The sequence below is a fragment of the Rhincodon typus genome, chromosome 15, assembly GCF_021869965.1.
Source record: "Rhincodon typus isolate 14 chromosome 15, sRhiTyp1.1, whole genome shotgun sequence".
Taxonomy (NCBI): Eukaryota; Metazoa; Chordata; class Chondrichthyes; order Orectolobiformes; family Rhincodontidae; genus Rhincodon; species Rhincodon typus.
The window spans coordinates 45,159,566-45,174,300 of NC_063346.1; the positions used below are offsets into that span (position 1 = coordinate 45,159,566).

General features: G+C 40.4%; 1 protein-coding gene across 1 annotated transcript in view; it reads right to left on the reverse strand.

Annotated features, from left to right (window-relative positions):
• LOC109919602 (dynein axonemal heavy chain 5-like) overlaps positions 1-14,735 on the reverse strand; it is a 251,683-nt gene that overhangs the window by 204,906 nt on the left and 32,042 nt on the right. Inside the window, exons 3-5 of the mRNA XM_048605989.1 lie at positions 11,673-11,757; positions 5,649-5,809; positions 581-799 (exon numbers count right to left, since the gene is read on the reverse strand). Of these exons, the coding sequence (XP_048461946.1) occupies positions 581-799; positions 5,649-5,809; positions 11,673-11,757 (465 nt within the window). The remainder of the gene's footprint in view (positions 1-580; positions 800-5,648; positions 5,810-11,672; positions 11,758-14,735) is intronic.

The window sequence follows — 14,735 nt, forward strand, 5'->3', positions numbered from 1 at the left end:
AGCATTTGGCTTATTCCAGACTTCTGGATTACTAATCCACTAACAACCACTATGTTACGACACCCCATTCACTAAACAGTATACGTTGTGGAGTGGGCCATAGATAATTACAGTACAAGAAGTGGACATTCTACTATTATGGTAACATCACTCTTTACCAAAGCCTGTACCCTACTCTTTCTCCACAGATGTGTATCGTTCCTCTCCTTCAAATATTTATCAATTTCTCCAATCAAATAGGGAATGATCTCTATCTCAATTATTCTTTGGAAGAAAAGCATTCCATGATTCCTCAACCATGCAAGGAAAGAATTTCTCTGAAATTTCCTATCTCCTTCTTCTCTCTGTACATGTCTCTCCCACACATCTTCTGTTTCACAGTATTGTTATTTCCCTTTCTGTTTCTTCAACCTCTCTTCCTAGCTCACCTCTTTCCTTTGGCTGACCACACCCATCTTCCACTCTCATTTCCTACTTACAAAGGAAACTGCCTATGCAAATTTATTCAGGTAACATTTCATTGCTGCATTATTTGTTCTGCAAAGAGGACAAAACTTTTCATGCAGTTTAGACCTTTTACCTCTTTGGCCAGACTCTGCTGTGCTGCAGACAGTGCATTGACAAACCCGTGTAGAGAATTCAGAAATTCTTGTCTAATTTTCATAGATTCAGGCTTGTTCAACTGTCCCCATCCTTGATTCATATTCTTCAGCACTGGTAAAAATGCATCACCCAACAGTTGTTCAATAGATTTCAACAATCCAATCCTTCCAGCATCTAAGACACTGAAACTTACTTCCTAGGAAATAGAAAATACGCTTACTTAAAAGGAACAAGACACAATCAATTAATACAAAATAAAACACCCATTTTGAGCCTTTCTAGATAAAATATACCACAATTCAGTTAATACTTCAAATGCATGAAGAGAAAATGAAAGGAGAGAGGGGTTTGGAATGATTTATTACATTAAAGGGAATATGTAAATTCAAGTTATTCTTTAAGAGAGGAGGGACAATGAGAGAATGGCTACAAATTGGACAATAAAACTATGTGAGCCATATGGAGGTAATAAAGAGGAAGACAGAATGAATTACAAGCAGAAAGCAAAAGAGAGTGAGGGGTGCTAAATCTCATTTGTTTTGACTAAGTATCAAGTTACTCAGGCCTCATGGAGAATTCCTCTCTGCAAGGCCCAGCAAGATCGCTTGCTGTATCTTACCAAAACTGCCTCATTAACTCAGAAAATGCTGGAGAAACTCAACAGGCATTCCACCATCCACCATTCCCAGAACCACTTGCCAATGCTGGTATATCCCAGAGTTGACTGGTATCATTGGCACCATCTTTAAAAGTTTGCTGTGCACCCAGACAAGTACTGTTAGTGCGCAGCTGCCCTGCACAATTCCTGACATTTGTTCTTGACATGACACAGAGGCAAAATTGGTCCTATGTGGACGGGGATTTGGAGATCCTGGTGGACAGATGGTGCAGAGGCAGGATGTTCTCCTTCCCCAGGACCAGCAGAAGAGGTCACAAAAAACCAAACCATGCCAGTCTGGTCCAAAGTTGCTGGCCAGATGCAGTTTCAATTGTCTGAAGGACAACGTAGGAAGAAGGTCAATGAACTTCGTTGCTGGGTCAGCATAAATGACACCACCTTTTCACCGCTTCCTTCACCTCCCATCAAGGTTCATGCTCTATCACTCTTCCTGTTATTTGGAACATCTTCCCACACTCTCAGTCACCCATTCCAACCCCAAATGCCACTTGCTCTGCATGCCCCGTGCTGCCTCCTCACCTGCACCAAAAGTAACAGCTGTACCACCAACTTTCATCTTCTTTAAAACCTGCCTCTCTTCAGGAGCAAAACAGACAACAATAGGGCAGAAAGAGTCAAGAAGCCTGACATTCAGCTCCTCACCCCATACAAGAAGAAGATCCTGACTCTGACCCCCCAAGCAGTTAACTGTGTCCAAGCTCCTGGACTGGTATCAAGACTGTTGTTGACATTTCGTGCCAGAACCCCTAAGACCGAAAGCGATCTCTCTTTACTTGCTTGAGGGTTGCTAACAACCATAACAAACTTCTTGACTTTGTGTCTTCGCTAAATGGCATGGCAATACAGCCAAACTGTAAGCCTCATATCTTTGGCCGATGGGCAAGGCACAGAAAGGCAAGGCAAGGATGCCACAAGCATTCAGATATGCTCAAAGTGGGAACACTAAGAGAACAAGCAAACAGCCCAGGGATGTAGTCTTATCCAGTCCATGAGCCAGGTGCGTGTCCCTGAGCACAGTGTCCTTGCTGCAACATTTCAATAGTTGCCGTTGCACCCCATAAGTATAGCACTGAAGTGCAGAAGTGTTTTCTGAGTGAATCAGAGATGTGCAATGCAGGTTCTTAGAAGCTGGCATGTCATATGCCAATGCCAATGGATGTTAGGTGTGTGTGGCTCATGCCCATGGATCATGCTCAGAGATGTTGATGTCTTGTTTCCAAAATGGAAGTCCTTTTGGAGCAAGCATAAAATTGAAGTTGCCTACTAACCACTCTGACTTCCACGTCAAGAATTCTTGGCATCTAGTTTACTCAGCTGGAAAGGTAAGATATTAACAGGGTGAAATGTGCCATTGATAAGGTCGTTAGCAAGCACAATCCCCCTAAATAGGCAATACGCCACTGCCCAGCGAAAATCTCACCTGGACACCTGGGTCTTGCAAAAATGATGTGGCAAGTTGTTCCCAACATCAAGATAGGCCTCACTGGACTTCTCACATAATTCTGCCACATTTCCCACTATAGCCCACATGATTCAGGCTCCTATAAAATTCTGCCCATGGAATGTGAGACTTGGGGAAGTACAGAAAAAAAATTATAGGAAGTAAGTGAGAGATAAATTCTATTTTTCTCTTCATCCCCAGACATTAGACATGATCAGCTTATATTGTGCCATTATAAAGAAACAGATTAAAAAAAACAAAACAACTTATAATATATTGCAGACAATTATAAATTCACCTCCAAGCCACACATCATCCTGACTTGGAACTACATTGCCATTGCTCCACTGGATCAAATCCTAGAATTCTCTTCTGAACAGTAAGTGTACCTAAATCCCAACGTGCTCTCACATCCCCCGCCCCTTCAGTCCACTCCCCCCTACCCCACCTCTACCCATGTGCTACAGTGGTTTGAGAAGGCAACTCATTACTGCCTTCTCACATGCAATTACGGATAGGAAATAAATGTTAGCCTATTCAAAGATGCCAACATTGCATGAGCAAATAAAAAGAAATTGAAGCCTTATGTTTGGGGTCAAACAGAATTAGGTAGCACTAGAGTCAAAATTATTCTCCATTAGTCTGGCAGTACCTGTTGGGAGAGAAACAGAGTTCATTTCTAAAGCTGATGATCTTTTCTTGTTTCTGATCAGAAAGATCAGTCTAGAAACACTAACTTTGCTTTTCTCTCCACAGATGCCGTATGAGTCCAGTATTTCCAACTTTTTTCTGTTTTTATTAAACTCCTCAGAGTTGTTCCTACTCCATTAGCATTACTTTACACAAGCAAATAGAATTTGTGCTGCGCTTCTGGCAAAATAACAGCAGCAGAAAAGGAACAGCTCTGAGGAGCATCTGGAACATTGACACACTTGAATGCAAGTGTCCTCTGCTAGATTTTAATACATACTCTACTAATTTAAATTAAAATAATTTATTAAAATAGAGAGAATTTTATTTAAGTGAGCTAATTTGTTTGCCAGAAATATACTGACAAGGATTCCACCTCTACAAATACCCAAGGTGCTGAAAACAGTGTTCCAAGCAAGTTTCAGAATAATGTTTTTTTGGGAACATCCCCTGAAGTTTCTTAGAGGGTTTTTTTAATATTATTTTCAGAGTGTCACTAAACTTCAAATTAATTTCCAATAATAGCTCCAGTGAATCAATTTTCATATCCAATTCCCCTGATATTCAGTAAAAATATTCAACAGTATATTGGTTTTCCAGGAAATCTTTCTACTTGTAGACTTTTCATGAGGTTCCATTTAAATTCATGAGTTCTGCAGGGAAAAAAAAATCTGCTTTATTTGTCTATATGTCAGCTTCAAGTAGAACCCCAAAAGAATTAAGCAATCATTACATAGATACCTTCTCAGTTTTACTGCATGAGAATGATGTCTAGTTAGCCAATCCTCTATCTGTGCTAATATACTAGCTAAACCAGCGGCTCTTACCCTTCTAAGTAGCCTGATGTGTGGCATCTTCTAAAATATATCAAAAAATCCAAATATCTTACATGCATCCCTTCAAGTTCAAGGGCCATATCAGTATTTAGCCCCAATTAGTTTCCCTAGCACTTTTTTTCCCCTCTCCTGTGATATTTATTTATTTCCTCTTCCTTTTGCTTCTTGATTAGTTGGAAATTTTGAAACACTATTAGTGTCTTCTACTGTAAAGACAGCTGCAAAGTAGTTATTCAACTTGTCTGGCATTTCCTGGCTCCCCATTATTACATCTCTAGTCTCCTTCTCTAAGGGACCTATGTTACCTTTGGCCTCTCTCTTACTTTTTGTATATTTGAAGAAGCTTTGACTATCCAACTTGATATTACTTATAAGTTTACCCTCAAAATTATTGGTCATTTTTTCTTGACTTTAAAAAACTTTCCCAATCCCCTAGGTTACCACCGATCTTTGCCATATTGTACGTTTTTCTTTTAATTTGGTGCTATCCATAACATCCCTGTTAACCATGGTTAGCTTATCCTTTTCCCAGGATCTTTCTTTCTCACAGGGATATAGCTTTGTCTGACCAGTGACAAAGAATTTCCCAGGTGGCCAATCATACTCGTTAGCGAGTGATTGCCAACAGCGGTTTCTTCGTTGTGAGCCATGAACTATTTTCTTAAACATCTGCCATTTGTCCTCAACTGTCTTCATTGCCAAACTGCTTTCCCAGTCCACTCCAGTTAGCCCTTCCCTCAATCCTTTGTAAGTACCCTTATTTAAGTTTAGCACCATTGTTTTTGACACACATTCCTCCCTCTCAAACTGAATACTAAATTCTTCCACATTGTGGTCATAGATTTATAGGGGATATTTTACTCTGAAGTCACATATTAAACCTGTCTCATTACACATCACCAGATAAAAAAATAGTCTTATCCCTGATTGGATATACAACATTTTGTTCTAGGAAACTATCCCAAATACACTCTACAACTGCAAATCCAAACATTCCAAAGCCTCTTCATTGCTTACGAGGCACAAATTAGGAGTGCATTGGAATACTGTTCACTGGAGAGGGAGGCAGATCCAACAACACTCAGTAAGTTCAACATTATCCAATACAAGGAAATCCTCTTGATGACATTTTAATCCATAAGTCTAAATACTCACCTCCATTATCAGTTTACTGTGGCTGCAATTCGCAATCTACAGAATACACTGCAGCAACTCTTCAAGATTTCTTTGCAACCCCACCCCGAAACCTGCAATCTCCACATCTAGAGAACAAGGCTAGAATGTTCATGGATAGTATTACCTTTGAGCTATAAACCATCTTGGCTTGGAGACACGACATACTGGATCAAAATCCTAAAACAATCACAATGCCTAAATGATGTTTTTTTTCAAAATTTACCTTGCATATGTTTTCAAATGTGATGACTTTGCTGGCACTACTACGAAGAAAGGCAATACAAATTCCAGTCAAAGCAGCCTGCTTCCCATCAGTAAGAAACAGTTTTAACATTTTACCACAGCTTGAAGATCCTGGCATGGGTCCACTTGCCCCAGGAACGACTAAAAAATAAAAGAAAACAATAGTTGAAAATAATGTACCTAAACTTTCCCTGAAATTTATTTCATTATTATTAACAGTGGTTCAATATTTAATAATTATTTTATCACAATATTGTTAAGAGTCAGTGGATGGTGATAGTGGACAAGTCAGATCCCAGGATGAAATCTGGCTTGATAGATTTTTTTTTTCTGTTTAGTTAGTTAACATGGTGGTTCATCACTAAGACATACTCAAACAAAGCTGCATATTTTCTTCACAACAGATAAAAAGTTTATTAAATAAAAGAAGTAGTTGAAAATGTTAAATATAGAAGACTGCTAGGAAAATCTCAAAACACACAGCAAGACAAGGACTGTTTCCCAACACTGTCAATTACAGAAACCAAGTCTGAGAAATTACACTCCTATATCAACTCTTCAGGGCTCCAGGCTGATTACAGTTTCTTTACAATGGACTATGAAGACAACTTGATGAGTCCTTTCCAAGAATGCCAACATGAACTTTTCACAAATCAAGAATCTAAACTTTCTTAGTTCTAATAGCCTGCAAGTTTGTAAGCAGCCTCTCCTGGTTTAGAAATTTCACAAACTAAACTTTTCTGCTGAGGCAATTTTTTTCCATGAACTGCCCTGAACTCCTTCTCAGAGAGAAACTAGGCTTGCTTTTAAACCTGACTGTGGAGTCTTCTGAACAGAATTTTTAAAAAAACTTCCTCAATCTTAGATTCTTCCGAACTGAAACCAATTTATATATGTTACCCTACCCGTTGCAAAGAAAACAGGATAAACATCTTACCATTAAAACCACAGCTGTCTGCAATCAAGTGCTTTCTGACAATTGTTGGATTTAGACTCTGTTCCTGAAGGAGTCTCTGAGCATTATTTTAAATAAAATATTTCACAGAAGTAACCAACAGTCTATTTTGAAATTTCAATTCCAAAAATAATGAGTACTTATAAAGTATATGCCTTTCATCAGAATTAACAGTGAATTGTATTACACATAGACATGATTCAAAACAGACAAAGTTTAATGCAATTGTAAACAATCTGGAATACACCAAAAATTAAATTAAAGACCAATTGGCCATTCAGAATTTAATATTTGCTAGCTTTTCCCACACTTCAATGGGTTTTTTTCACATCTCTTTTGCTTTCTCCTTATAACGTACAAATTTCATCAGTTTTATGGTCTCTGCTTAATGGGTCTTAAATTGGTCATAAAGAACTATTCAAAAGAAACATGGATTAAAGCTCAAATAACAACAAAATTGTAGTTATATAATATCGTGTTAAAAGAGTCACAGGGTGTATCACAGCAGCATTATAAAGCAAACTTGACACTGAGCCAATAAGAACACTTTAGGAAAGATGACCAAAAGCTTGGTCAAAGAATTAGTTTTTAAGCAATGCCTTAACAGAGGTAAGAGAGAAAGACAGACAGAGAGGTTTACAGAGAGATTTCTGAGATCACAGTCTTGGAAACTGGAAGCATTCTAATCCTAAAATCCAATTGGGAATGTATAAACTGTTAGAAGAGCCAAAGGTCTTGGACAGTTGTAAGGCTAAGGGAGGTTTACTGAGATTGGAAAGGACAATACCTGGAAGTAATTTGAAAGCTCTGATCAGAATTTTAAAATCAAAGCATTGCTTAACCATTAGCCAACATAGCTCAACAAGGACCCATTCCTATGCTGTACTGTTCTACATCAAGGTTCAAAGATTAGATAGTTGGTATTTCAATTACACAGCTGTAAGTGAAGATGCTGGGAGAGGAGGGAGATGAAGAGCTTTCTTTCTCCCAGTGGTGAACACGGATGGATAAAGGATTGGTTAACAGGAATGAGTTGTGAGTGGAGCGGCACGGTGGCTCAGTGGTTTGCACTGCTGTCTCACAGTGCCAGGGACCAGGTTTGATTCCACCGTGGAGTTTGCACATTCTCGCAGTGTCTGCGTGGGTTTGCTCCAGATGCTTCAGTTTCCTCCCACAGTCCAAAGATCAGGTTAGGTGGACTGGCCATGCTAAATTGCCCATAGTATTCAGGGATGTGCTAGTTAGATTGATCAGCCATGCAGGATTACAAGGATGGGGTTGGGTCTGGGTAGGATGCTCTTTAAAGAATTGGTGTGGACTCAACTGGCTGAATGGCCTGCTTCCACAGTATAGGGATTCTATGATTCTCTGGAGAGCAACATAAGAAAGTGTTCAAAGAGGCCTTATCAGTGTCTGAAATGAAGGATGCTGTGAAACCACTTGAGATGGTAAAGTCAATGATCTAGCTATGTACATTGGTTGGTAAATTTATACGACGGGAAAAGGAGAACAGAGGACAGCAAACTCAGTGGAGAAACGACCTGATGGAAATCAAAATGACTGAGGATTGGCTGCTGAGGGAACAAATCTATGAAAATATATCGGTAAGAGTACTTTACGATAATTAGGTGGGTGGCAGAGCACATGGATCTCATATAAATTGAGAGATAGGTGGAACAAAGTGGAGTGTCAGGACAAAGTACAATGGAGTACAAGGCTTAATTTAGTGATGAGTTACTTGGCTCTGTGACAGTAAGAGTGGAGTTAATTGGTAGAACTATGCCAGTAGTAGAGGCCTCATTTAGTCAAACATTGAGAGGATCACCATTGGTCCAAAGAGTCTGTTTCCGTGCTGTACAACTCTATGACTCCAAGTGTGTCACCAGTATTAATTCCACTATTAAAGATGGGTACTGAGATTGATCTGCAAATGCACAGAAGTTAACAGATGCACAAAGCCTTCCATGACCTCATTCTATATCACGAGTATTTCAAGCCTGCCAGTATCAGTCTGTACATATCCTGACCACATCACTATGTTTGAACTTTATGTCATCACCAGTTTTTAAAAAAGGGAGGAGGTACAGTGGCAGGATCCTTCCTAAACAGGGATGTGGGATAGGAGAACCACCACTTCCACTTTCACCTGCCAGCCAGGTCTGCACCATTCCACCACCCCACTATATGCCCCAAGCATTGGAGTCTCTAAGACTTGCCAGTGCTCTGGAGTTTCCTCACCATGAATATGTGAACAGCACTATGTTTATCACTTGCCAGTGATGTAACAATGCAATACTCTGCATTTGTAATTGTGCACATAGTACTTCAACTAGCAGTGGCACTGGCAACAGATACAGCATAAGTGGAAAAATGGCATCATCCATCAGCCAGGTATTGGTCAAGGCCATAGTATCAATATAATCAAAGATTAACTTTTCCATGGTGAAAGCCATGTCAACTGACAGACATTGCAGAAAGAAATGTGGAAAGGGCCCGTTCATGTGAAGGACAAGGCTGGCTGGAGTAAGGAACTCTGGATGACCAGAATTATTGAGGCTCTTGTCAAGAAAAAGAAGGCGTATGTCAGGGACAGACAGCTGGGATTAAGTGAATTCCTTGAGGAGTTAGGGGGAATAGGAGTATACTTAAGAGGGAAATCAAGAGGAGGGAAAAAGGGGACATGAGATATCTTTGGTAGATAAAGTTAAGGAGAATCCAAAGAGATTCTACAAGTATATTGGCAAAAGAGTAACTTGGGAGAGAATAGAGTGCCTTAAAGGTCAACGAGGACAGCTATGTGTGGAACCACTGTAGATGGGTGAGATTCCTAAATGAATATTTTGCATCAGTATTTACTGTGGAGAAAGATGCAGAAGCTAGGCAACTCGGGAAAGAAATAGTGATGTCTTGGAAAGAGCCCACATTACAGAAGAAGAGGTGCTGTAAGTCTTAAAAAGTATAAAGGTAGATGAATCCCTGGGACATGTTCAAGTGTATCCCAGGACATTGAGGGAAGCTGGGGAAGAAATTGCAGAGTGTCTAGCAGAGATACTTGTATCATCGTTCATCACGAGTTAGATGCTGGAAGACAGGACGGTGGCTAATGCTGCGCTATTATTTAGGAAAGGCTGCAAAAAAAAGCCAGGGAACTACAAGCCAGTGAGCCTGATGTCAGAGGTGGGTAAGTCGTTGGAGAGATTCTGACAGACAGGTTCTCCGTGCATTTAGGAAGACAAGGACTAATTAAGGATATTCAGCATGGCTTTGTGCATGGGAAATCATGTCTCACAAACTTGATTGAGTCTTTTGAAGGCGTGACCAAAAAGTCAGATGAAGGCAGAGTGGTAGACATTGTCTACATGGACTTTAGCAAGGCTTCAACAAGGTTCCACATGGTAGACTGGTTAGTTAGGCTCGATCAAATGGAATCCAGGGAGAGTTAGCCAATTGGATCCCAAATTGGCAAGAAGGTAGGAGACAGAGGGTTGTTGTTCAGACTGGAAGCCTGTGACCAGCAGTGTGCCGCAAGAATCAGTGCTGGGTTCACAGTTGTTTGCCATTTGTATAAATGATTTGAATGAGAATATAAGAAGCATGGTTAGTAAGTTGTGGATGACACCAAAATTGGCGGTATAGTGAACGGTGAAGAAGGTTATCTAAGATCACAACAGGATCTTGATCAACTGGGCCAGTGGACTGAGGAATAGCAGATGGAGTTTAATTTAGATAAATGCGAGATATTGCATTTTGTTAATTCAAACCAGGACAGGACTTTTACCAGTTAGTGGTAGGGCCTTGAGGAGTGTCGTCAAATAGAGAGACTTAGGGATGCAGGTACACAGTTTCTTGAAAGTAGCACCATACGTAGACAAGGTGGTGAAGGTGGTGTTTGGCACACTTGCCTTCATTGGTCACAGCGTTGAGTACAGGCATTGGGTCATCATGTTACGGATATGCAAGATGTTGGTAAGGCCACAGTTGGAGTACTGCATACAATTCTGGTCACCCTGCTATAGGAATGATGTTATTAAACTGGAAAGGGTGCAAAAAAGATTTAGAAGGATGTTACCAAAACTGGAGGGTTCAAGTTTACAGGGAGAGGCTTGACGGGCTGGGTCTTTTCCGCCAGAGCATACGAGGCTTAAAGAGGTTTATAAAATCATGAGAGGCATGGATAAGGTGAATAACCAAGGTTCATTCTCCAGGGTAAGAGAGTCCAAAACTAGAGGGCATAGATTTAAAGGTGAGAAGGGAAAGATTTATAAGGGACCCAAGGGGCAACATTTTCACAAAGAGGGTGATGCGTATATGAAGTGAGCTGCCAGAGGAAGTGGTAGAGGTGAGTACAATTAAAACATTTAAAAGACATTTGGACAGGTACATGGATGGGAAAGGTTTAGAGGGATATGGGCCAATCGCAGGCAAATGGGATTTAGTTCAGTTTAGGGAACCTGGTTGGTGTGAACGAGTTGGGTCAAAGGGTGTGTGAATCCATCACTCTAACTGATCCAGAGGCAGAATCAGCTGGGTCAGCACTAGGAGGAATGCTTTAGCTGAAGGAGGAGATCAACAAGATTAGCCCCCAATGTGTGTGTTGAATGGGAAGCTTGACGAGACATAAGCATAGAACAGTTAGGGTTTGCTGCTTGTATGGGGGTTAATGACAATTGTCTTACTGGGCCTTTCAAAGGAAGTCAAGAGGGACGCTTAAGGAAGCTGCAGACTTATCGAAGAGAAGTTAAGCTTGGCACTGTGGCAGGAATTGAAAGGAGGCACGGTAACAGGAAAGAGGAGTTTAGGATTGGTAAAGGGAAAAGAAATTTTAGAAAGGGGTAGAATAAAAGGTGAAACAGAAATGATGGACTTGAATTTCTTCTCAACTTTAAGACAGCACTAAGAAATCAAGGGCTAAGAAAACATTTGATTTGCTTTTAAAATAAAGCAGCAATTGACTGTAATGAATACGATTATTTCTGTAACTTCAATAATTTGTGAGACAGGTGTTTGAATTAAGTGCTGCAAACAATATCATATTTAGTAAAGAATAACCTGTTTCTGGAAGGTCCACTTCCTGATAGAAGAACAGAAGGCTTTGTCTACCATCAGCAATAAAAAAATTATCAATTTGCTCCAGCTGAAAGAGAAAAAAAAATCAAACATCTTTTTGTCTTTAGTCACATTTTCTGTTTTGCTCCTATATTAACTTTCTTGTACCATGTACCATGCACCGTCCCTGACTTAGAATTAAATTATCTGCTCCCAGTCACAAGTATGAGCAATACAGTTGAATATGATCATTTGTGCAGAAACATTAACGTGCACTTCACAGCAATTTCTCTAAAACCTGCTACATACACAAGCATACTATTATAGCACTAATTATTCCCACAAGGATTTTAATTCAGTTTCAACCTAAAAGTGTTATTACCTTAGGATATTTGTAATAAGCCATCCCATATTGTTGATCTGCTCAATTCTACCTTGACTCTGCCTCAGATTTCTAATATCCTAATTTCTATATTTATTTATGGTCTTTCACCCATGCTATTCCTACAGGCTCTTTTCGTCCATGACAAAATTGCCTTCTTAAATCTCACCACACTCCTTCCAGTGCCAAATACAAACAACAACACATGAATTCCTTCAATTCCAAGATTGAAATTATCAAGAAATAGCCTCTGCCTGTACATTTCCTTCCTCTACTGTAGATCCAGTATTATGTAATGAAATGTTATGTTTGAAAGTGAGGTTGTTCATTCTGAAGCAACAGTGTTAATTCTGAATAAGGGAAATATGGACATATGAGGCTGATTGAGAAAATACATTAGAAGGCATAGGCAATGGATATTGTTAAAGAATTATTACATGACTTGATGAAATTATACAGTCCTTCAAGGTGCAAAAACTCAAAAATGGTCAGTCAACCATGGCTAACAAAGCAAGTTCAGGATTGTGCAAGATTAAAAGAAAAAGCCTGTAAAGTTGCCAAAAATAGCAATAATGCTGAGAATTGGGAAGTTTGTAGAAAAAAAACAATGGAGGTCCAAGAAACTGATAAGAAAAGGTAAAAAAGAATATGAATGCAATCTACAAGTAACATAAAAATGGGTTCTAAGTAAGTAAAAACGAAATGTTTGACTAAAGCAAATGTGGGTCCATTACAGGCTGTGTCAGGAGAATTTATAAGTAGTAACAGAGAAATAGCAGAGAACTACACGATTATATCATGTCTGCTTTCACTGAGAAACATACCAGAAAGTTCTCAGACTAGTGTCTAGGGAGAATGAGGATTTGAAGAAAATTTTACTGGAGCAATAAATAGGGCTAAAAATTGATAAATCCCTGGGACCTGACAATCTACTTCCCAGAGTGTGGAAATCTTTTAAAGGCCAGTTGATTAGAGTTCAGGACCAGCATGTTCCTGTGAAAATGAAGGATATGGATGCCAAGATTTGGGAACCTTGGATGTCAAGAAATTGTGAGCTGAGTCAAAAAGAGAAAGGAGGCATACATAAGATTTAGGTGAAATAATTTCACAGAGCCGGTATCCCTTCACCAAGTCACCCTTTACTTACATGTGGAGAGTCCTTGACACTGAACCAGCTCCCTCAGAGCCAGCTCTCAGAGTGAACAGGAGTCTGATCTGTCAGCCAGGACTCACTGACTGGACCAGGTTAACAGCCCCAATCAGGGAACTCACATTCAATAAGGTTCAACTGGATGAACTTGTTACAATTACTACAACCCTCCCACTCGGAGTCTCTTTTTTAAGAGCTCCTCCTGGGGTGTTTTAGCATTGGGTCAGGTTCCTCTACCTCTGCCTCTGATAGGGCGGCGTGTAATGCACAGTAGCTCATCTTTTGCACTGGGAGCACCTCGGAAGAAATTCATTCTCTTCTTCAGGAAGCAAAGGCATTAAGCCGCCGACATCCACTATGCCCCATCTCATATTCCGAGATATCTTCAACACTTGACGGAGAGGGAGATCCCATGGGTTCCAGAACAGTCAGAAAGGCTGTTGAGAAACCGGGCACATTTTGCACCTGCACTGTTTGCAAGTTTGCAGCTTTCATATGGTCCATATGCTTGTTCAGAACTGTCGCACCCGCCCAAACTTTATACAACACTGGATCTGATCTCACGTCAACTATGCCTCTTATCTATGCAGGGCCATTCTAGTGGCTCCTACACCAAACTTTGCCCCCTGACGTAAACTGTCTCTCTTGCTTAGCCAGGTCTGGTGTCTGGCACTGGCATTCCTGATGCCATTTCACCCCCCAGGTCCGGGAAGATCAGATTTAACCTGGTGTGGAGTCTGCTCCCCTTTAGCAACTCTGCAGTTGCATGAGGGGTGTTCCTATAATCAAATAGGAACTGGGACAGTTTGGTATCTTGTAAAGCTGTAGGCTGTTCCTTTAAGCCTGTCTCCAAAGTTTGGACTGCTCTTTCTGCCAGACTATTGGATGATGGATGATATGGAGCTTCCTTTATGTCAAATACCATCTGACTTTAGGAAATACTCAAATTCCCTGCTGGTAAACAATGGTGCATTATCTGTGATCAACACTTCCACATATTGCAAAAGATGCACGCAGTTTTTCTGTCATCATCCCCGTGTTTGACAAATGAACTCTATGCTTGTCCAGCCACTTTGAGTGGGTGTCCACGATAACTAAGAACATGAGCCCACGAAAGGACCTGAATAGTCAATGTGTAGCTGAGTCCAGAGTTTACCCGGCCATTCCCACAGATGTGGGAGAGCTGTTGGTGATAAATTTTGTCCTTGTTGGCACTCTGGGCACTAATCCACCAACATGGCTTTGTCTGCATTCAATCCTGGCCATGTGACAGAACTTCTCACCAACATCTTCATTTTGGAAACTCCTGGATGACCCTGGTGGAATTCAGTCAGTATTTGGTGGTGACCATTGCTTGGGACAATCAGTCTTGCTCCCCGTAATAATATGCCATCCTCTACTGTGATCTGGTCACTTCAGGTCCAAAAAGGTTTCAATTCTCAGTGTGACAACCTTTTGATTTCCCCCATCACCACCAGCTGTTTCCATTTTGCCAAGACTGGATCTTTCTGCGTCAAAAGTCTGATATTGTCAG